Consider the following 24,989-nt stretch of genomic DNA (forward strand, 5'->3'; position numbering starts at 1 on the left):
TACATGCTACAACATAGGGACCTTGAGAACATCAAGCCTAGCATGTGAGCTGACACAGGACAGATACTGGTGATTTCACGTAGCTGGGTTACCTACGTAGAATAAGCAAGTTTACAGACACAGAAAGAAAAACAGATTTCCAGGGTCTGGTGAGAAGAAAGAGTTAGTGGGGACACAATTTTTGCTGGAAATGATGAAAAAATTTTGGGCACAGATAGTGGTGACAATATTGTGCACGTACTTAATGCCAGCAGATAGCACAGCAGTGAATGGTTAAAATGATATCATTTAAGTGTATTTTACCACAATGAAGAAGAAAGTAAAAAGGAACTTTCATCCATTATGATTGTTTTGTTCACTGGCTCAAAGCCCTGGCAAAAGAAAAATATTAATTTCAAATTTTGAAATGGGTCAAAATTAGGTAATACACCTTGTATTGGCACACCAAGTATATTAGATTTTTTTGGAGAACATTTGTCCAAAATAAGTGTAGTGTCCAATAGCAAAAACAATTTATTGCCTTTGTAGATTATCTCAGGATTTGCAACAATAAATCTTACACCTGAAAAACATCCTCAAGCTTAAACAACTAAGTAATGTCTGATTTATCATTAACTGAAAGGCAGACAGATTTTAGATAGTGTTTCTTCAGGACATCCTCCCAATCATTTCCAAAGTCATAAATCGACTTTACATGCAACAGCTGCTGTATGTCTGCTTACTAAGTCATAGAGAATATTCCCTGTGTTTTACTTTCTCTGTATAGTAAAAATAATGAGATTCAGTATATTTCTGTTCATTAGTCTCTTACCCGCGAACACAGACAACTGCTTCTCTGGAGATTCCGCCTCTTCTTTTGTCACTCTGGCTTTTGACATCCCAGCCATTTTCTTGTATCCTTTTTTGGCCTGATCTACCAGGAGCTGAAATTCATTCTGATGTTTTCTACCTGAAATTCAAAAGATCTCCATAAAGAAGTAGTACAAAAGTCAAACATCTCCAAACAGCAAAGGAGGGGACAGGCTTGCTCAAGAACCGCAGCTCAGCAGCCACGGTCCACGGACTCAGAAACCAGCAGCAGAGGGCTACAAGCCTGTCCGTCTTATCTTCTCCCTTCCTCAGATACAAACAAGGAAACGTGATACCCCAGCCTGCTCCTGTATGCTTCTCCCCCAAACCCACACACTAGAAAGCCTCCGGAAGAGCAGGAAAGAAGCTTTCGCAAGCACACCCGCGAGACACCATTCTAAACCCCAAGTCAAAAGACAGTACACTAAGATGAAGAATATTAATAGGATGCAAAAGCAGAAGCCTCTCGGAAAGCCAGGTCACAGAAACGAAGGCTGGACACGTCAAGTCCCTTCTTCCTCACATTCCTCGCATGCAGCTCACAGACCCTGCCACTAGCCACCACCTTCCTCACCCTGGGAATCCCAGTGACACCACCTGAATATCCCTCTAGCCTGACCTCTAGTCACAGTGCTTCTGTGCATTACTGGGTCAAGCACAGCCGGTCAGCCAGGACAGGGACTCTCGGACAGGTATCTGGGGTTCTCCACCACAGCTCAAGCAGCTGAGGTGACACTTTATCTAGCAACCCGAGACTTAAGTCAAGGCTCAAAAGCAACGCCGTGAATCCTGGAAAAACACATTTGAGAAACAATGCCTGGTGGAGAGTTTTGAGGCCTTTTTCCTGGAGCCAATGCTAACAATAACTGAGTGGGGGAAACTTGTGCCTCAGTTAGAAGCGCTGCATTTCCTCAAGCTGCCCTTCCAGGACACCGTGTCACCCTTTGAGCTGGGTTACAGCGGGCGGCCGGGGGAGCAGCGCTTGTCTGTATACCTGCAAAATCCTGTCTGGTGAAGGTTCTATCGACCTCCCTCCCCCACTGTGGAGGAATCCAGTTTTGCCTCCACTTGCACATTCTTTCCAATATTCCTGATCTATATATCTGACTGCTCTTTGGAGATCAGAGGGAGACAGTTCCTAATTCCAATATATTTATCTGCATGGTCTACGTATGAAAACTCCAAGTGAAACTAATGTGTTGGGTTGGAAAGTGGTAAATTTTAAATATGAGACTTAAACTTTTAGCAAAAGCAATATAGGCTGGTCATAAAGATTACTCAGAAAATTTGGCTCTTTACATAAGGGTAACATCTTGTCTAGCTTGTATCCAAGTGAGGTAACTTCAAATCCTATTTAACTGAAGGCATTTGAGGAAAAATCACTTTGCACTTGCTCAGCTCCCTGCAGTGCAGGGCTTACACCAGCTGTCAGGATGGACTTTTTGCTAGGCCAGGGCAGCACAGCTCAATGAGGTCTAGCAGCTGAGTTGACCCCTCCAGGCCCTTTGCTTAATAAGGCCACTCCTGAGTTTACACACGTAGTAAAGACTTAAGAATCACTCAAGAAACTTGCTAAAGTAGTCTCTGTAACACATGAGGCTTAAAGACCTCTTCTGAAGAAAGAGATTTTGTTTTTCAGTCTAATTTCCCCTATAGCTAAGGTGGGAACCAGAAAGTAAAGGCAGTCACCTCTCTGGCCATGCCCCAAGAAGTCCACAACCCTGCTCAAAACACAAGAAATGCCAAGAGATGGCAGCCAACAAACTACCCTTGTGCATCCCCACCTCGTTTCAGGAGCTCTGCCATTTGGCCAGGAGCGTGCAGAGTTTAAAATCTCAGTTCTGCTGGTTACATGCCCTGAATTTACCTTTGAAAAATTTTAAGTGGCTGAGATAGCTGTGGGAGCTGGTAAGTCCACATTCAAGCAATTCATATTCTTCAAGATTTTTAATACTTCAATCATACCACCCTGTCTTCCTCTCCACACTGAAATAACCTTTCCTAGGGCCAACTCAGCCCTTCACTCCCTGACCACAGAGCTCCTCCTTCTTGGACCAGCTCTTACAGTCAGTCTCAAGGTCTGCATCTGAGCCCAGGGCTGGCACCAGGCTCTCCCAGGACCCAAGCAGCTATAAACAGATGGAGAACTGAGCACCAGTTATGGTTAATGCTGGTTTTAATTTTTCTTTGACCCATGGGTAATTCAGAAGTACGTTACTTAGTTTCCATATATCTGGCCATTTTCCAGAGGACTCTTTTGTTACTGATTCCTAATTTATTTCTCACAGTCTGAGAGCATTACTCTATATGCTGAAGACACAGACCAAGCAGACCTTCCTCAGGTCCCAAGGATCTCTGTGTGGCTCTCTCCTCCCCAAACTGAGCTCCCGTGGGCCCCCGTAGTGCAGTTCCTTCTGATTTCACCAGGCTCGCCCTGGGACCCCTGCCTGCACGACCACCTGGAAAATCTCAGGCTCACCTCAAGTGTCCCCATCTCTCAGAGATCCTGGCCTTCGCTAGTCAACGTCCAGCATCTGAGAACCCTGTCCACGCTTCCCCACTAACCTATGTTTTGGAGGCAGAGGGCGTGTGTATATGTCAGGCCCCTTAATCTATGCTGGCCTGGAGCAGAGTTCCTTAAATTTTAATCTGCACTCTGACACATATCGATAGAAAGAACGCACAAAAACAAGAGCTCTTCGGTGTCCGTGATCATCCAAAAGGATGTAAAGAGGCTTGGAGGAAGAGGGGTGTGGCTCAGAGGGGGGGAGCACCCCAGAACTCAGTCGCAGCTCTGTTAACTGTGTGCACTTCTGCAGGTACTACTAGATTGGCAAATCACTTGAGATGCTTCTTGTAAGCACAACCTACTTTCTGTTGTTGCTAGGCAGACTCATCTACTCATGCCTGATTCTCTGTTCTACTTAGATATCCACTAGAAATCAAAACGCAGACAAAAAAGGAATTTAGATGGCTTTGCCTGTCCACAATCCTCCCAACCTCCATCTCAGCAAACAGCACCATCCATAACCTGCTGCTTAAACGGAAGACAGGCGTCATCCTTGACTCCCCTTTCAGCCATGCCCCTACTAAACCATCAGCGAGTGCCACTGGCCTACCTAGCACGCCTACTGCCGGTGCCCATTTCACATGCGCACGGCTGCCACTCTAGAGGATCTCCGCCCAGCGCAGCCTCGCTTCACTCGGGCCTCCTCCCTCCAGGAGGCCTCTCTGACCACTCGCTCTAGAATAGCAACCCACCTGGTCTATGCTTGTCTTATGTTTCTTCACAGCAGGTGAGCACTGACTACTACTAACTCACTTGCCTGTGGGCTGACCAGAGACTTAGTCTCAAGGGCATGTTCCCAATACTACAATGTCTGGGATGCAGTACTTGGTGTGTGACTGGCAGTAATATGGCTTCCATGAAAAGCCTCTGGACTAGTTTTTATACTATTTCTTACTGCCTTACAATTCATTCTCTTCTCAACAGGTATCATGATCTTTCTCAATGGAGATAAAAATCACGTGACTTCTCTCGCTAGAACCTGCGGTGGCCCCCGCTATTCTGAGATGCCCTGCACGTTGGGCCCTGCCCCCGTACACTACCCCCTGCCACCCAGACTTAGGCCGGGCGCACCTCCCTTGTGCGGGCTGCAGGGCTCTGCTTCAGATGCCCTCCTGCCCGAAATATTCCTTCCCCAGCCCTTTTAAGAACTGTCTATTTTTAGACAATTGACTACTCTCAAATGTCAGCTTCTCCAGAAAAGCCTTTATCTGACCACCTTATCTAATGCATTGGTAACTTCTATCAAATTACTGTTTTCTCTTCACTACAGCATTGCTACCTAAAACTGTGTTGTTATAATCTGCCGATTTATTTTGTTATCTGCTATTAGAGGGTAAGTTCCAAGAGAAGCGAAATCTCGGTCTCTCCCCCACTGTTTGTCCTCAGTCATAGATTGTCAGCTGGCGTATAGATGCTCAGCAAATATTTACTGAATTAATGAAAACCGAATGCAAGAACAAAGGGACTAATTAAACTCTGCCAAAATGCCCTGCTGACGTCAAATCTAGCTGGGACTGCTAGGAAAAATCCAGGCGACAAGCAGCACATGCACTGCAGTGTTTTGTGTTTGTTTATTTCCTGGAAGAGTACAAAACGATTTTTCACCCAAGTAGAGAGCATGAAAAGACCAATATATGTCTCTCATGGCAGTTAGATAAGTAGAGTAACTTACTATCAGGCTAAGATTCTGACTCTTACTGGAGGAATTCAGTCTTGATTAAGGAGACATAACCATGACTCATTTAGTTCAACCTTCATATCAAATACTTTCCAAGGATATGCAATGAAAGTTCTAACTAACCTATTTCACTGTTTCTTTCGTTTATTGAAAGAAAGGAATGAATACACATCTATCTAGGAGACCAGCAAAGATAAACCATTGCAAACTACCAAAGTAGCCCATTCATAAAGTTAAGCTTTTTTTTAAAAGATTTATTTATTTATTTATTTATTTATTTATTTATTTATTTATTTATACAAGAACCAGGGTACAGGCCAGATTCGCGGGAGAGTGAGAGGACTCACCAGAGACAGAGCAGGGAACAGAACAGGCAGATTGACGAAATACACTGCTGAGGGGAGCAGCAGGCGCCAACAGGAGAGGTCTGCCGCGCCATGTGGGACCCTTGCCATCTGGCCGGGATCGAACCGGCGCTGCAGAGGCTGCGGACAGCTTCACAGTGCTGCGCTCAACCGCCTGCGCCACCAGGAGCTTCACAGTGCTGCGCTCAACTGCCTGCGCCACCAGGGGAGGCCCCATAAAGTTAAGCTTTTTTAAAGCACTATAATCTGAGGCCAAAGCTTACCCTGCAGAGAAGAGGCTCCTAACACACGAGGTTCTCACTCTGATGGAGCATGGCCCAGCACACAGGGCTGAGGCTTGAGCAGACAGCCGGGCTGCACTCACTCTCCAGTTCTGTCCTTTACCAGTCAGCTGGGCAACTTACCCAGTGCTTCCGAGTCTCAGTTGCTCCCTCTATAAGGGGACAATGCCCACTTCCCAGACCTGCTGGGAGGACAGCTAAGCTAACATCTGTGGGACTCAGAAGGAGCCAACCCTCCCACAGCTTTATCCTGGACTTCCCACTTCCAGAGTTTGTGACAATCCATTTCTGTTGTTTAAACCAACAGCCCATAGTCCTTTGTTACAACTGCCTGAGCACACTCATAAAAACACACTAGTCAGAAATTACTTGTACAGCTAATAACAATTGTGACCATTCTATCGAAAATTTAAACTTTCTTATATTTTTTCTCTTTTTTACTTATCCCTTCCTAGGATATTAGAATATAAACTCTAACAAGGTGGCCTTTTTGCCTGTCTTGTTCATTCCTGCATCCCTAGCACCTACAACACACCAAGAACTCAAAACACCTGAACAAATGGAACACTGCTCTGGAGAGCACATGTAAGTGCAGGGAGAGATAAACAGGACATCTCACCTCCCCACGGGAGATCAGTGCCCTTCATGGAAACTGCAGTTAAGGTGAACAAGAGCTGGGGATACAAAGGGGACCCCAGAGACACGGAAACAATTCTAAACAGAGAAGAGGGTAACAAACCCCCCAAAGCAGGGAAAAAATTGATAAAGGAGGTAAAAGGTAACCCGACTGTTTAAAATGTATGGAGGAGAGGATAGGGATGATCAAGTCCAAACAAGGAGGCAGGAGACTTTGTAAAGCCTGCTCTCCGAGCACAGGGAAGTCTCTGCCAGCCGGGAGGCAGGAAGAGTGCACTCTGCAGCTGACCAATGTTAGAACAGATTTCCGAGCACCCACATGGGTTCGCAGGGACAAGAGCAGATGGGCAATGACTAGTGAGGAGGAATCAGGAGACGTTTAGAAACCGGGGATTGGCAAAGTAAGTAAAACTGTACACCCAAATAGCAGCTGACAGTAAAGGCAGTGTTGTCAGCTATGCGTAGTCGCATAAAGCATCCCTCCACAGAGCCTTTTCTCAGGGAGTTTGCTATGAAATGAATTTCACCAAAATAAAATAGAAGAGGCAGATTTGAGTCCTGAAATATGTGGACCTACACAGAAGGGAAGAGAGCAGCATCCCCAAGAGGTGGGGAAAGGAAATCCTGGAACAGCTTCTGGGGCAGAGGTCCGCCAGGCAGGCAGCGTGACTGGAACAGACAACAGAGGTGGGGGCTGTCTTAAGGACGATGTTTCTGAGAAATAATGAAATTGATAAATAATCAATGTTGAAATATATTAGAAAGTAACCTACATTTCTAATGAAAAGCTGAGATAAATTAGTACTAATTTCATACTTTAGGGATAAAATAAAAAATTAAACAAATGGAAGAGAATTATTAACTATAGAAATCCCCCCCCCACCCCCCACCCTGCAAAGGAATTATAACTGCCAAGGAGGAAAAAAATAATTTCCCCACTAATCGTCCCAGTTCTTGTCTGGGATCTCCTATGACAAAATACAGATTAACACAGTAAAAACAGACACTCACTGACATGTACACCTCACTTCACATGGAAGACAGAGAAAAAGGAGCAGCTCTCAGAAGTAGCTTGCAACACTCGCTTAATACCATCCATGGCTAAAGAGGACAGTTTTCGGGACAAATTCAAAATACATGACTGAACAAATTATAAAGTTAACATTTACGTTTCAGGACATGGCTGAAAGGCTTTTTTAAAAAGATAGGTACTGAGGTTTGTTTTAGCATTAAATGAATTCATTTACCGAGGCCTCCTGAGTATACATTCCAACTTAAAAAAGGCATTTAAATGGTGAGCAATAGAGATCTGTAATTTTCTTGCCTGTAGCGAATTTGCATTTGTCTTAGTGTGACGTAACTGTGGCTAGCATTCTTTTACTGATGTAAGTTACTTTTCTCCATGCAGATTTGCTGGTCTCCTATATTGTGCAGGTCTTATCTTTGGCAGTTCGGGGATCTTTTGATATTCTCTACTTCCTGCCTGAAGAAAAATCACTTCCACTCCACAGGTGATGGGGGAGGCTCAGCGGAACTTAGCTTTCCATCTACAGAACAACCCCGACCTGTCTTCTGCTCTAGTGAGACAGAGGCTGCCAAACCTACTCACAGCTCCTGTGTCTTCCATCCTCCCTCCCCAAAGAAATGCTGCTGAATCTGCCCTTTCAAAACTTAAGAACTGAACAAAAAAACAAAATTCAGTAAGCACAGCTAAAATACCAACAAACACTCATTAACTACCTGCTGTTGGCCAGGCTCTTACATTTACATTTAAACTGAAAACCAAGCGAAGAACAACTGAGCAGTAGAGCTGTAGCCCTGGGAAAGACATACACAAAGGCATTTAGAGAAGAGGAAGGGACAAAGCTGGAATAAAACGAAAACTATTTTGGAGACAAATCTGCAAGCTTTATTGAAGGACTAACACACTGACCTGGAGACAGGAGGAAAAGTGAGGAAAGTCTCCATTTCAACCTCATTTTCTTTCTTTCTTTCTTTTTTTTTTTTGACAATCAAAACATCGCCTTTATTTTTTTTTTTCTTTTTCTTTTATCTTTCTGGCTTGACTTTATTTTTTTCCATTTTTTTTTTTAATTTTTAACATCATTGTTCATTTTTAAACAATATTTGCTTCCCCCCACCCCCTCAGGTGTAGTTCCCATAGAGTTTCCTTCACCAAGGCACCCGTGCACCATCACCTCAGTCCCCCGGGCTCCTCCCTCCCTCCCTCTGATCCCTCTCCCGCCTCCTCCCCTGCAGTGTCTCTGATTTATAATTGTCCATTTTTGCTTTGTTATGTTTTGTACTGTTGTTATTTTTCCACACTGATGTCTTACATTCCTGCTCTAAGTAGAAACCATCTGATATTTTCTTTTTCCCTTCTGGTTTACTTCACTGAGCATAATTCCATCTAGTTCCATCCACGTTGTGGCGAATGGCAGGAGTTTACCTTTTTTGATTGCTGAATAATATTCCATTGTGTATATACACCACATCGTCTTGATCCAGTCCTCTATTTTTGGGCATTTGGGTTGTTTCCAGGTTTTACCTCGTGTAAATAGTGCTGCAATAAACATAGGGGTACAGGTGTTCTTTTGAATCAATGTTTTTGTGTCCTTTGGGTAGATCCCTAGGAGTGGAACTGCCCGGTCGTATGGTAGCTCCATTTTCAGTAGACTGAGGAACCTCCAGAGCGCTATCCATAGTGGTTGCGCCAGTTTGCGCTCCCACCAGCAAGGCAGGAGAGTTCCTTTTTCGCCACATCCTCGCCAACTTTTTTTGTTGCTTGTTTTTTTGATATGTGCCATTCTTACTGGTGTAAGGTGGTATCTCAATGTGGTTTTAATTTGCATTTCCCTGATTATAAGGGATGTTGAACATTTTTTTCATATTCTTGTTGGCCATTCACATTTCCTCTTTGGAGAAACATCTTTTAAGTTCTTCTGCCCATTTCTTGACTGGATTGTTTATTTTGTTTTTGTTGAGTCCTGTGAGTTCCTTGTATATCTTTGTGATAAGTCCCTTCTCAGTTGACTGGAGTGCAAAGATTTTTTCCCTGTCAGTGGGGTGTCTCTCTGTTTTGGTTAATGTCTCCTTCGCTGTACAGAAGCTTTTCAGTTTGATGTAATCCCAGGTGTTTATCTTTGCCTTCACTCTCACTGCTTTGGGTGATAAGTCTTTAAAGATGTTTCTGAGATGTATGTCTTATAGGGTTTTACCTATATTTTCTTCTATATATTTTATAGTTTCAGGTCTTATGTCCAGTTCTTTTATCCATTTTGAGCTGATTTTTGTGCACAGTGAGAGGTAGTGGTCTAGTTTCATTTTTTTGCATGTGGTGGTCCAGTTTTCCAAGCACCATTTATTGAACAAACTGTCCATGTTCCATTGCATATTCTTTGCTCCTTTGTCAAAGATCAGTTGTCCATATAAATGTGGTTTTATTTCTGAGCTCTCTATTCGGTTCCATTGGTCTGTGTGTCTGTTTTTGTTCCAATACCAAAACTGTTTTAATTATTATGGCTTTGTAGTATAGCTTGAAGTTTGGAAGTGTGATACCTCCTTTCTCCTTTGTTTTCACGAGTAGGGCTTTGGCTATTCGTGGTTCTTTGTGGTTCCAAACAAATTTCATCAGTATTTGTTCTATTTCTTTGAAGAATGTCATTGAGATTTTTATTGGAATAGCGTTGAATCTGTATATTGCTTTTGGTAGGATGGACATTTTAATAATGTTAATTCTTCCAATCCATGAGCAGGGAATGTCTTTCCATTTCTTCGCGTCTTCTTCTATTTCTTTTAACAGTGTTTTATAATTTTCTTTGTATAGGTCTTTTACCTCTTTTGTTAGGTTTATTCCCAAGTATTTGATTTTTTTGTTTCAATTATAAAAGGGATGGTTTTCTTAATTTCTTCTTCTTCAGACTGATTGTGTATAGGCAGGTTACTGATTTTTGTGTGTTGATTTGGTATCCTGTTACTTCACTGAACTGGTTGATTATTTTGAGTAGTTTTTCTATGGAGTTTTTAGGGTTCTCTATATATTATCATATCATCTGCAAATAGTGATAGTTTTATTTCTTCTTTCCCTATCTTGATTCCTTGTATGTCTTTCTCTTGTCTTAGTGCCCTGGCTAAGACCTCTAGTATTATACTGAAGAGCAGTGGTGAGAGAGGACATCCTTGTCTTGTTCCTGATCTTAAAGGAAAGGCCTTCGGCTTTTTACCATTGAGAATAATATTGGCGGTGGGTTTGTCGTATATGGCTTTTATCTTGTTAAGGTATGTTCCTTCTATCCCGAAAATTTCAAGGGCCTTCATCATAAATGGATGTTGGACTTTGTCGAATGCTTTCTCAGCTGTTGGAGGCGGCCACCCCGCGTAGTGAGCAGAAGGACCTTGACCCAAGTCCCTAAGGGATGTGAAAACACATGCGTCTCAGAGGAAAACCTATGAGTGACAGGACTTGGTGTTGAGAGCCTGGAAAGTGACCTGCTTGGAGTCAGGCTTCTACATCTCCACAGTCTGAGAATAACAAAATGGAAAGACTCTTTGCAGTGAGCAGAAGGGCCTTGGCCTGAGTCCCTGAGGCATGGAAAACACATCCATCTCGGAGGAAAACCTCTGGGTAACAGGACTTGGTGTTGAGGGCCTGGAAGTGACCTGCGTACATCTCCACAGTTTGAGAACAACAAAAATAATGAGCGAACTTCCCAGACTCTGGCTAGGGGGTGATAAGATTATGTGCGTGAGAACTAACCACCTGGTACCCTACTGTCTGAAGTAAATAGATAATAGTAAGAAAATAGACTAATCACTCATGCATGTTATCATTACATGGTATGCTTTGATGTTACACCTGCTGCAATTAAAATAGTATATAATGAGCACTAAGAAAATAAAGATTTACTGCATGCTGGACATGACAGTCCCCCATGTCTGATTTCCCTCACTGTTGTGTCCCAGGTTCGGACTCACCGGAAGTCCACACTCAGCATCTATTGATATGATCATATGGTTTTTATTTTTCTTTTTGCTGATGTGTTGGATTATACTGATCGATTTTCATATGTTGAACCATCCTTGTGACCCTGGGATGAATCCCACTTGATCGTGGTGTATTATCCCTTTGATGCATTGTTGGATTCTGTTGGCAAGGATTTTGTTGAGGATTTTTGCATCAGTGTTCATTAGGGAGACTGGCCTGTAATTTACTTTTTTGGTGCTGTCTTTGTTTGGTTTTGGTATTAGTGTAATGTTGTAGAACGTATTTGGTAGTATTCCTTCTTTTCCTTTTTTTTTTTTTTTTAAAGATTTTATTTTTATACAAGAGCTGGGGTACAGGCCAGAGGCACGGGAGAGTTAGAGGATTCACCATTCACCAGAGGCAGAGCGGGGAGCAGAACAGGCAGACAACCGAAATACACTGCTGAGGGGAGCAGCAGGCGCAACAGGAGAGATCTGCTACACCATGTAAGATTCTCGCCAGCGGGCTGGGATTGAATCCGCACTGCAGAGGCTTCAGACAGCTCCACAGCGCGGCACTCAACCCTCTGCGCCAGTGGGGAAGCCCCCTTCTTTTTCAATTTTTTGAAAGAGTTTGTGTAAGTCAGGCACTAATTCACTGCTGAACATTTGGTAGAATTCATTTGTGAAGCCATCTGAACCTTGGCTTTTGTTTTTGGGGAGTGCTTTGAGTACTGCCTCAATTTTGCTGCTTGTAATTGGTCTGTTTAGGTGTTCTATTTCTTCTTTGTCCAGCTTTGGATGAGTATATCGTTCTAGGAATTTGTCCATCTCTTCTAGGTTGTTGATTTTGTTTGCATGTAAGTGTTCATAGTAATCTCTGATTATTCTTTTGATTTCTACTGAGTCTGTTGTAATTTCTCCTCTTTCATTTATAATCCTATTTTTATGTGTTTTCTCCCATTTTTTCTTTGTGAGCCTGGCTAGAATCAACCTCATTTTCTTTATACAGATGCCTTAAGAGCCACAAATTAATATTCCCAAAGTGCTTACTGATAAGCTAAAAGCAGAATGTTAGTCACAAATCAAAAAGCAGGCACAGAGTTACAAAAAAGGTCAATGTATGAGAAAATACTCAACTAAAATTCAGTCTCTGCAATATTAGTAACTTTGCATCAAACATTAATATCAAAATTATTTTTAAAAATTAGTTAAGACAGTCAAGTCCTTGGTAAACATCACGCAACTTACGATATTTACTGTGAATTTCATCTATTTCTTTTTCCGTTTGGTCTTTTGTAAAAACCATTACCTAAAATGCAAAAAATAAAAATAAAAATTTATTAAAAATCCAAAAATAGAAATTAGTACTATGCACTTTAAATTTTCAAATGTGGATGTTTAAAAGAGAAAAAGAATCTCTTATTTTTGTATTATTTAGGTCTCAGAAGAATAACTTCCTCTGTACTTCCCTTAGATATCATAACTAATACATGTTTTTACTCATTACTTTTTTCCTATCAGTAATATAGGAAATATAAGAAAATGCCACACTGATGTAATTAGAATCTATGAAGAAAATGGTCAATTAGCTTTCCTATTTTCAATATTTAATTTTTTACTTACACTAGTAATAGCTGCAATTTCAAGACTAAGGAGACATTTATCAGAACCTTAATAAGGCAGAACTCCTTGGTTGCCTTGTTTTCCAACCTAATGTCTCCAGGTCTATGACATAGGTAATACAAAGATTAAATGAGCAATACAAGACTTGGTATATTAAATCTAGTTGTACTTTCTAAAATCTTAGACTTAAATGATCAGAAATCTACTTACATAATACATTACAGTCTTCACCTTACAGTCAGCACACAGGTAATAATAAAGTCAACGGAAAAAATAGCATTTTTTCCTACTACCTGATTATAAACTTACTTCCCTAAGGTCGTTGCCTTCTTTACAAACATATTAGCAGATGATCTAGAAAAAAAGTCTACTTGGGAAGGCCCAAAACACTTCCTCCAGTGTCATAGGACACAATGTCTACTTTCTTCTTTGGTATTCTTTCCTCAAGTTTTGGACATTCAGGCTAGAGGAAGGCAATAGTGAAGAAGTTTAGGTCTCTGAGCCCCTCAATGAGCTCAACACAGTCCTCACAAATTCTCAGTTACTTAATTTCTCCATCGGTGTCATCACAGAACTGAAGAATGTCAGAGCTAAGAGGGGATCTTAGAGATCATGTGTCCAAGCCCTGAGATTTACAGATTAAGATCGTAGGGGCCACAGAGGTTGAACAGTTTATCATATGCAACCCGCAGAGAAAGGACAGTATCAATGCTACCTGATGTATAAATATGTGATTTTTCCCACATAGCTATAATTAATAAACGCTACTGTAAATTGCATTTTGTATTAGAAGACTATTCAACAGAATATTATTTTGTGCCAAAAAACAGTTGCAAGTAAATAATAATATATTATATGGATATGTGTTATATTTACCACCACAGAGCTATAACACTGGCTTTTCTTTAATTTTAGTAGAGTATTAAACTTTTCTTTCCTAAATTCAAACCCCAGAATCTGAAATAAACCACCAACATACGCTTTCGTTGAGTTTACTGGCTTCAAGACGCATTCTAGTCTTCTCCATATTTTCAATTTCTTGAACTATTTCAGCAGCTGTTAAAATAAGGACACAAAGCCAATGTTGATTATATGGTCTTTACAAAAGCATTCTTTAAACCTGCACAGGTTCGCTTAGCTTCTTGAGAAGCTCTTCAAAAGTCACTGTAAAGAAAATGACAAGGCAAGCCACAGGTTCAGATATTCATAATGCATATTTGACAAATGAAGTAAACTCTTACAATATATAAAAAAAAGTAATTCGTGCTTAAAATATTTCAATGGTCCCCATAGGAAAGAAAACATAAAAACAGCAAATAAGCTTATAAAAAGATGCTCAACATTCTCAATCTCAGAAAAATGCAACTACCATGAGGTATCACTACACAGCCACCAGGACAAGAACCAAGAAGACTGAAATGCTAAGCCCTGACAAAGGGTACGGAGCATATGGATCCCTCAAACAATGCAAAAATGGTGCAGCCATTTGAAAAAGCTTGGCCACTTCTTACATTTTTAAGCATACACTTAGAGTATGATGCAGCAATTCTGAGCATTTACTCAATAAATAAAAATATATGGCTCTACAACGATCTGTAAGCCATATTCAAAACAGCGTTATCGCTAATAGCCAAAACCTGGAGATAGCCCAGCTGTCTAGACACAAATGTGGTGCAACCACAGCAGACATGCTCAAGAATGAAAATGAATAAATGAACTGATAAATGCTACATGGATAAACCTCACAAGCACTGTGCTAAGTCAAAGAAGACAGATACAAGATTGCATACTATACAATTAAATAACTCCAGTTATAAAAGGCAAAATTATTTGGACAAAAAAAAAGATCATTTTTCCCAGGACCCTGGAGTGAGGAGGAATTTACTGCACAGGGGCAAAGGAACTTTTGCAGGCAAAGGAAATGTTCCATATTTTGATAAAAATGATGGCTAGGATGATCATGTATACATTTGTAAAAACTCACCTAATATACTTTCAAAGGCCGAATTATATCACAAGTAAATTAAACCTCAATTTAAAAATGCATGCTTAAAAAGCAAATACAACAAGTTGTTGGCTACAAGGACAATATAAAAAAATCTGTTGCATTTTTATATACCAGCAACAAATATATAAACACTGATACTTTAAAATAAAACATCATTTAAATCATATCAAAAACAAATACCTAAGTCTTTAAAAAAAACAAAACTTCAATCAACAGCTATAAAACCTTACTGACAGAAATGAAAAGAAATAAATAAAGAAATTATCCAAGTTAATGGATTAGAGACTTGAATACTATACAGACATCAACATTCCCAAACCTATAGATTTAACATAACCCCAATAAAAAAAATCAGTTTTGATTCTTAGAATATATAAGCTTATTCTAAAATTTATATAAGACGTGTTAAAGAGCCCAGGAATCCTAAAAGAACAACAAAGTTAGAGGAACTACACGGTCAGACAGCAAGATCTATTACAATTCTCATAAAGTAATTAAGACAGTACACTACAGGCACTAGGACCGACAAATGAGTCGATGGAACAAAACACCCAGGTCCCAACATTCTCAATCAGGGCTATTCGGTGAGAAAAGGACAGTTTTTCAATAAATGGTCCTGCACCAATCGGCTATCTACATGGAAAAACAAAAGAATTTCACCCCCTACTTCAAAACATATGCTAATATCCATTCTAGATAAATATCAGGTTGAAATGTAAAAGCAAAATCAATAAAGCTTTTCCAAAAAAGGGAGAAATCCTTATTGCGGTAGTCAATGACATAAAAAGGATATAAAAAGTACTAGCCAAAAGAAAACTGCAACAGATTGGATTATATTAAAATTACAAACTTCTACTTCTCAAATGAAGCCATTAAGAGGTGAAATCCAGGGCCTCCCCTGGTGGCGCAGCAGTTGAGCGCTGGGCTACGAAGCTACCCACAGCCTCTGCAGCGCTGGTTCGATCCCTGGCTGCCAGCGAGGGTCCCACATGGTAGGCAGAGCTCTCCTGCCACACCCACTGCTCCCCTCAGCAGTGTATTTCGTCGGTCTGCCTGCTCTGCTCCCCGCTCTGGCTCTGTTGAATTCTCTCACCCTCCCGTGCTTCTGACTGTACCCAGTGCTTGTATAAATACATAAACAAATCTTTAAAAGAAAAAAAAGAGGTGAAATCGAGCAAGATTTGCATCCAGAAAATTTCATGTACTCCCACAAATAAGTAACAATAAATCCACAGCATAGAAAAATTAGGCTTACATGGGATTTCACCAGAGAGGATGTCCAGATGGCCAATAAAGCATATAAAAATGTGCTGAACACTACAAGTCACTAGGGAAGTACAAATTAAAACTATAATGAGATCCACTAGAATGGCCAAAATGAAAAATTGACAATACTGATTTTGTCAAGGACTCAGAAAAACTGGAACATTCATACCCTCCAGATGAGGGTGTACCTTGGCACTGAAACTTTGGCCCTATCCATGAAAGCTGAACCTCTGCAAAAACCTAACAATTCTACTCCTAAATATGTACATCTAAAAAACATCTGTGCCTATGTGTATCAAGAGACATGCAAAAGATTATTCATAGCAGCATTATTCTTAAGAGCCAAAGAGTGGAAAAATCCAAATGTCCACCATCCATTGAATGGGTAAGCAGTGTGATATATTTATACAATGGAATACTCCACGGCAAAAAAAAAAAAAAAAAAAATCACAACTGTATACAAAATCATGGATGAATATTAAAAACACATTACATAAATGCAGACTCAAAAGAATACATAGCTATATATTATCCCACTTATATCAACAATATACAGGCAAAATGAGTAGCAGATGGTGGTCAGCTGTCAGAATGAAGCGGAGCGGCTGGGAAGGGGAAGGACATGGGCTTTGGGGGTGCTGGCACTGATTTTAAGGACAAACCATTTAACGGTGTGCTGATAATGTAACACTTCCATAAAATGGGTATGTCTGTACAGTGATCCTAACAGTGACATTTACTGAAGGCTAACCACTTGCTAAGGTACTCTGCCAGGTACTTTAAATGCATCTTTTCACTCATTTCTCTCAAAAACATTTTAAGGAAGTTGTATTATAGCTTTTAATTTACAGATGAGAACATTGGGGTACGGAGATATTAAGTAACTTGTCCAAAGTCAGTCAATCAGAAACCTACAAAACTGGGATCCTACCGGAGGCTCTCCTGTTCAACTCTTCACCCCACACGATCTCTGGAAAGACACAGGAAACAGCAGAGGCAGCAGGGGCCTCTGAAAAAGGAATGGCTGCAAGCCTGGCTGAGGAAGGAAGGCTGGCTTACCAAGTGTCCTAGGATCCTGCAGAAGCAAGACCTATCTTACCTATTATCAAAAATGCATTGATTAAAATCCCTCCCCCCATGGCTCATTATCCCCAAGCAGCACAAACTGCCTTATTAGAAGAAAAGCACAACCCACCGCTGTGTCACTTTACCTGACTTCGGATGCAGAGCATCGCACTGGGCATTGTACATGTGCACAAACTCCTGGTGCCTTTTAATGAGCTGCTGTTTATTTCCTTGAACAGATAATCCATGCTGTTTTAGCTTTTTTTTTAAATCGCGATCTGAGAGCAAGTTATATACGGTTTTGGGCAGTGGCTTCCTTTTGTGAACAGAACTAAAAAGGGAAAAAGATCAGAGACGGTGATTGTGAATTATCAAATGCCTTCCACAAGCAGTAATTTATCTTCTGACTCAATGCTAAGGTGACTGGGAAACAGCAGAACCATTAAGATAAAAAATGGGAAAGAGAAGGAGGATGCAATCCACAAGCAAAGTTGGCAGTGTTCAACGCGCAGTACCCAGGGTGCCGGCGGCACACGCAAGGGAGGGATCAAGGTGGCAGCCAAGGGGAGCGGCCCGTCGGGGCGGCAGCCTGGAGACCCGCAGAGAGGGCTGGTGCACTGAATATGAGAACTCCCTCTGGAATCACATTTATGTAGATTTACATTTTTCCAAAAATACGCCCACAGTTTTCGTGCAAAATCTCCGTGAAAAAAGTTATCCCAGATGATTGGAACACAAATGCCACTGAGAGCCAGGTTCTGGATTGGATAATAGTATCGCGTACAGCTTCTTTAGAAAAAGTTCTGATCCATGGACACAAGTGCCCCCCCAAGCCCGAGGCAGTCACTTAGCCAAAAGCATTGGATGAAATAAAAGAAGGCCTAACTGACGGCTAACTTTCCCACTCATTACCACCACCGAGCGAGCAGCCAGAAAGCGGGCAGGCAGTGGATTCCTGTGGCGTCATCTACAAAGAACACAGCGGAAAACAACAGCAAAAGCACCAGAGATTTGTTCTCTTCAACTTCAGTTAATCTTAATAATATATGGGGTATTATAATAAACTTATTAGCAAAATTACCACTTGGCTCTTCACTTTATATAATTAACACACTCACAAGCACTAAACTGTAAGTCTACATATAACAAAGCCCTATTTAAAAAAAAGGCAAGTAAATAGTCTTTATTAAAATAGAATCGAATTCAAGCTAAGGATATCAACGACTTGAGACAACTTTCCAACGGCAACTCCTTAGAGAGTGTATCTATTTAATCTGATTTATAACACAGTTCTGAGTACATGGCTGACTCAGTGTTATGGCAATATGTAGTTAAGGTCGTCATTACAAGCACAATGCAAAATGATTTTGTAATAAATAAGACTGTCAAAGGTTCAAGTAAAAATTTACAGGAACTTAAAAAGTAACAGATTTATCCAAAACCCAAGACTTTACAAAAACTCGCATATAACCAGTTCACACAAGGCTACGCTACCTAAACTTCAGCCCACCTCTAAATCACCTGGCAAGCTTATTTAAAATGCAGGTTCTCAGTCCTTGCTCCACATCAACCTACCAATTCTGATTCAGTCCTGAAGTAGAGACCCTGAATTCTACCTAACCACGGTTCCACAAGGCACATTGGAGGCCAATGGTCCAGGGACCATGCTGAGAGAAATGCCATGGTGGGCACAGAGCAGATGCAAGCAGACTTCTAGACTGACCAACAGAACTACTGCCTGGCTAAATTACCTTTTTTTTTTTAATGGTTTATCAATAAAGTCTAAAAGCCAGAGATAAATATTTAACTGTAGAAAGACCTGCAAACCCTCAACAGATTACATTTTTCTAAAAAATTGCTCTTATAGTCCATTAGATTCTAAGGCTGATAAAATCACGGCAAAATAAAATCATAGCAGGCAGCCAAGAGCTGAAGCATTTTACAGTTTATACAAGCAAACTGGGGGGACAACTCATTAATGCATTAAAGCTGGATCTAAAACATTTATTTTACCAAGGCTAGATGATTAAACTTACGACTAAGGAATTCTAATGGAAATCTCAACTATTCAATGACATTTATCATGAAAAGAACCACACTAATTGACAATTTCCATCAAGAAATTTCAATTATGAAGGCTAATAAGTGTTTGCCACAAGAAGAAAATGACAGTGATCTTTCTTCTACGCTTTAGTGAGACTGAGTAATGCATCTAAAGGCCCTTCACAAGGAAGCCTGTTCTCCCCATCAGCTCTGATGGGAATGTACATCCAAGGGTTGAAGGGTTGTTTGCCACTAGTCAGTCAGGGTGTGGTGGAGAAAATTCCTAATATGTTGGAGACTATTATATGGCCCAGAACCCAGGACCAGGATGTAACTAACAAGAAATGTGGCTTCAGGTTTCCCTAAGTGTATCTTCGCAAACACTAGTTTTGCAAGAAATAAGTTATGAGAGCAAAAAAATTGGGGGAGCAAATGAAAAAATCACTAAACAAAATGCAACAACTACCCTAGATGCAGGACTTGGCAAGAGCCTTCAGTGCACCTTCATGCACAGAAAATCTTTCCCTGGGAGCGAGGTACTTCAAGTGGCCCCAAAGAGCAACCGGCAGGCTACGGCAAGTCCCAAAGCAGGCCTGGGGCCCACTCCTGCAGCCTGAACTCAGTTATACAGGCTAAGTGTGTCTTTAGATAACCTGAGAGAGCCTATGGTGTTAGAAGAAATAAGATGGCTCATCTGAAAAAAGAGCAGCCCAAGGAAGATGATCAGAGCTAATATATCCTCACTATTCAAGGAGAAAATGCTCACTCTGTGTTCTCAACTCCTCCTTCAGGACGACGCATTTTTAAAGAAAACGCAGATCATTAGATTCTCATACTACGGAAATAATTCTTGCAAAGATCCACTTTTATTTCAAAGTTCAACAAACTATGCAAGCTAAAAATCTAAATTCCTTCTCATCGACAAACTTACCCAATAGGAGGAAGTTTCCTGCAGGCAAGACTGCACAGGCACCTGTTGCAGGTACCTGTGGCGGGATCTCAGGATACCCAGCAGGGATAGAGGGCAGGGACAAAGGGGCAAGTCAAGGCCTCTAGCTCCACCTGAATGGAGCAGAGCCAGTGTCACGTTTGCATGTGGTGGGTTGTTGAAAGATTTCACGGGGGAGGAGGGGGGTCTCTGCTAGGAGGACAGTTAATAATTCAGCTGAAAACACAACAGTAAGAAATGCCAGTTGCTGTCCCCCTCTGTAAAATAATAAAACATCACGTGCTTTCCATGATAGCTTTTGTAAGTCACCTCAGTATCAATCTGTCCCTTGGTACCTGTATTCACTCCAGATTTACCCATAAAAATTAAGTGACACCATTTTATCTTCCATCACAAAACCTAATACATTAGCCCTGCCTTTCAACAAGGTTTTTAGAAAAAGCCCCTCCAAGTCCTTCAAACACCAAACGTACAAGTCAATCACTCCATCACCCCCACCCTTGGGGTACTATTAATTCCTTCAGTTTCCTTTCCTCTTTTTTCCATCTCTCTCTGAATTGTCATCAACCCTCCCTCACTTCCCTCCCGTTTCAGAAGAAGGGTTCTGTACACATGTTGAGAAAAAGTTCATTACTAGACTCTTGATCTCCTAGGCTCCTGATTTGTTCAATCTACCATCTGCTCCCTCCTTGGAGACAGCAGAAGGAAAGAGACTGAAGGCTGAAACAATTTCTATTTTAAAAAAACAAAGGCTTCCTTGATCTTGATGCTTACTCCTTCCCCAAATCTCTCTCATCTCCTTCCATTCATTATCAGACTCCCCTAACAAGCAGCTTCTGCTTCCTTATCATCAACCACCTATTTATTCCTTAACCCTCCACAATTTAACTGGGACTAAAATTTCATCTGTAAACAACTTATATCTGTAACAATAGTGGCGAAGCCTAACAAATTACTATGACTCTGATGTATAAAAGACAAAGAACAGCTTTGACAACCTATGAGTTATGGCACTGATCTGAGGCAGGGGGTGGTGAGTTGGAAGGAGACATTACATTTCTCTCATGCCCTTATGTGCCATTTTGTCATTATATACATGGCTGCCTACTTAGAAAGTAGGGGAACAAGCTTGACTTAAAATGTGAAAACTTCAAAGCACCCTACGAATCAAAGATTTTATGTTTTCTATTTAGAGTCTAAGCTTGCTTTCTTTGGCCAAGGAGCTTTGTGGTAGCTGAATTCTAAGTCACTAATTTCAATTCAAATTTTACCAGTGGCTCGAATAGTCCACAGAGTTAATTATGTTTGGCAAGTGGGAGCTGAAGAAACAAGGCCAGGGAAAGGAGCCACAGGTTTATAGGATCAAAGGAAAAGCAAGTGGGAGTTGGCCCCTGACAACCAGTGGCCAGAAGACATGGACACTGCACTGCGCCCCAGGTCTGTGCAGCACAGGGAAGCCGAGCCGAGCCATCCACCAGATGCGCTTGGTCACTTACCTTCTGAGGCTCTCCTTCTTCTCCTCACGTGATAAACAGCTGTCGAGGTGCTTATTAATGTGATTTTCCGGAATACTAACTCCACAAACAGGACAATCCACTGTCATTTTCAGAAAGAGAAAAAGAGACTTTATTTGTAAAAAAGGCAAAAATAATTTGAGCTGGCATCTTTTTAACAATTAAGATAAAAAGGTAGAATCTCAACCTTGCCATGCGCTGAGAAAGGCACAAGAGGAAAAGAATGCAAGCAAGGGCAACAGGAGCGGGCCAGCCGGTGCCGGGTCATGGCCGCACTGTGGGCAGCCCCACCATCAGACACCTGCATCCAGCGGAAGAGACTGCAGGAAGTATGGAAATTTATCTCCCAGAAAATGTTTTGGCCAAACGATTGAACTAATCTTTATTTCCCCAAGTCTTAATTAAGAGTCACCCACATTAAGCGCTAAACCAGTCACAGCAAGTGAAGCACACCTCACTGAGGCAGGGCACAGGGTGCAGCCAGATTAAAGCATTTATTCGTTGGGGCCAAGGAATTTAATTTATCAGTGAATTGGTAATTCAGCACTAATTTAACTCCACTTGTGGTATAAGTGTAGCAATGTCTACAATGTGGTGACTGTCTGAAAGGTGCTCTGAAGGAAGTAAAAAAGACACAGAATCAGAGAAGGCTAAATACTCACCAAAAAGCTGAGCATGCTGTGCAAAAACACTATGAAATGAAGATATCAATACTAACATACCCAAAGAAAGTTTAGGATCTGGATATTCTAGAAAGGTAGAACAGGGGTTGACAAACATTTTTAGGGAAGGGGCAGGTGGTATATATGATGAACTTGCAGGGACAGGGCTCTGCCATCGAAGGGTGAAAATCGTCACGAGAGTAGGCAGACACGGGGCTGTGCTTATGCCAGTGGGTCTTTATTTACAAGAGTAGGTGGAATCAGACCTACATGGGGAGTTTGCCAGCCTGTACGAGGTGTATTCAGGGAATAGTGGAGGAGATCCACCTGGCTAGAATGGAAGGACTTTTCAGAGGCAGAGGAGAGAAACAATTAGGATGGGGATCAAATCCCAAAGGCTTTAAATGTCAGGTAGAAGAGCTGGGAAAGGTTCAAGCACAGGCAGACCAAACTGCTAGCTAATAAAACAGAAGGAGTTTTTTAAGATTGAACAGGATCTGACATGGAAGAAATGCAAAGCTAAAAAGCAGAAAGCTACTGCCACACTCAAAATATGAATGCACTGGAAATGCTTCGCTTTTGAAGCAAACAGCCTGAATTCCTATCCAAAGGGGGCCTACAGGCGTCTCTAGGACAGTTCGTGGTGGAATCTGATTTGCCCTCTCAGTCCTTCCCCTCAAAACTGCTGCCTCTTTATTCTTATGTCATGTGGGATGAGAAGACTTGGCACGTAAGGAAATACACGTGTGGGGCCTCCCTGGTGGCGCAGCGGTTGAGCGCTGGGTTGCGAAGCTGCCCGCAGCCTCTGCAGCGCGGGTTCAATCCCCGGCTGCTCCCCGGCCACCGGAGGAGGGTCCCACATGGCGCACAGACCTCTCCTGCCGCCCGCTGCTCCCCTCAGCAGTGTACTTCGGTCCTTCTGCCTGTTCTGCTCCCTGCTCTGGCTCTGGTGAATTCTCTCACCCTCCCTAGCTTCTGACTGTACCTAGTGCTTGTATAAACAAACAAACAAATAAATAAATAAATAAATAAAATGGAAAAAAATCTTTAAAAAAAAAAAAAAAGAAATACACGCGTGAAAGCATCGCCTACCTCTAGAGACTTGTTTCAAAGTCGACGTAGAGGGGGTCTCGGGAGCAGCAGCCCCGGAGGAGCCCGCAGCTGCCTTCTCTGCACAAGGCGTCTCTTTGGTGTCAGCAGAAGCGCTCGTCTCTTTCTGAGGACAGAACTTGCTTTCACTCTCTTTTATCAGCAACTCTGATGTAGAGCCAGCAGTTTCTCTGATCAAGAAATTCTCCATTAAGCTGCTTCCTTGCTTTAAAGAGGGTCTGAGGGCCATCGGCATGTGTGCTCTGGCAGCGAGGCTCTTTGAAGAGTTGGAGGCAGGAGATATGGGTGGTGACTCGAAGGCAAACTGCAGCAGATGACTCCTTGAAGTACGACAACACGGAAGGTAATTAAGAAATCAAGTTCTGTAGAACGAGCTAGCTGACATAAGCCGCTTTACTAATTAACACTTGCGCCTACAAAATGCAGAAGCTGCTTCACATCGACAACCAAACCAAAGTGCTTCTTCTAGGGTAAGACACAAAGCAGTACATCTGACTTAAAAAACAGTTCATCTGTCTGTGCAAGAAAACAGAGGGACTTCAAATTCTACCATGGAGAACAGCTGCACAAAATCTGGACAAAGCAACAAACAACTCTGCGTAAGTACGGCCCTTCATCCTCACTAGACTGCAGCCCCGAGAGAGAAAAAACATGTGGGCAGCTACGTCTTCCCAGGTCTTTCGTCGACTTAGGTATCAAACCAAAGCTGAAACAAGAGCCAGGACTCTCACTGGAAGGAGGGTCCAGAGATCAGAGTTATGGGCAAAGGTGGCCAGGACAGGAGGCTCAAAGGGCTGAACAGGACAGTCCCAGAAAGGGAAGCTTGAAGTCTGCTTACAAATTGCCATCAACCCCTGGTCGTCCCCATGATGGGACGAGAACGAGACGGAAACACAGGAGGCGTGGTGGGGCAGATGCTGGGCAGTCAGACTCCCAAAGGCAGCGCTGGGGCATTGTTGGCATTTGAGCCAAAGCTGAGAGACCCTGGTAAAGAGCCCGAACATCAAGGTGAACCCCCCCCCCACAAAGGTCATGCCCTAGGAAGAAGGACTACACCAGAATATGAACGAAATTGAAATAGACCAAACCTAAGAAAACAATAAAACAGGCCCCGAGAGAATAAAAGCAAAGTGTTGGTAATTTCATTGCCTGCAGAATATACATCAACATCTTTCAAAGGAAGAGGATTCAGACTCTGTAATGTTTTGCGCACGACGCTCACACACTTTAAAAGTGACATGTGCAAAGAAGAAAAATTAGCGACTAATCAAGAAATAAAACTAGGCAATGGAAGCAGACCCAGAGGTGACACAAGCAGCATTAGAAAATGAGAACTTCATAACAGCTATACTAAGGATACTAAAGAAAAAAGGCGAAAATACCAATGGACAGTGAATAGCAAAATG

At 41.9% G+C, this 24,989-nt stretch overlaps 1 protein-coding gene across 3 annotated transcripts in view; it reads right to left on the reverse strand.

Moving 5' to 3' along the window:
- The window catches only part of RAD18 (RAD18 E3 ubiquitin protein ligase), a 62,967-nt gene that overhangs the window by 22,387 nt on the left and 15,591 nt on the right, over window positions 1-24,989 (reverse strand). For all 3 annotated transcript variants that reach the window (XM_037522122.2, XM_054695327.1, XM_037522118.2), the window contains 6 exons: window positions 23,566-23,903; window positions 21,794-21,893; window positions 17,452-17,636; window positions 13,946-14,022; window positions 12,592-12,652; window positions 812-949 (listed from right to left, as the gene is read on the reverse strand). In XM_037522122.2, the coding sequence (XP_037378019.1) occupies window positions 812-949; window positions 12,592-12,652; window positions 13,946-14,022; window positions 17,452-17,636; window positions 21,794-21,893; window positions 23,566-23,903 (899 nt within the window). The remainder of the gene's footprint in view (window positions 1-811; window positions 950-12,591; window positions 12,653-13,945; window positions 14,023-17,451; window positions 17,637-21,793; window positions 21,894-23,565; window positions 23,904-24,989) is intronic.

Source organism: Talpa occidentalis, unplaced genomic scaffold (assembly GCF_014898055.3).
Source record: "Talpa occidentalis isolate TD23 unplaced genomic scaffold, MPIMG_talOcc4v2.1 talOcc4.10, whole genome shotgun sequence".
NCBI lineage: Eukaryota > Metazoa > Chordata > Mammalia > Eulipotyphla > Talpidae > Talpa > Talpa occidentalis.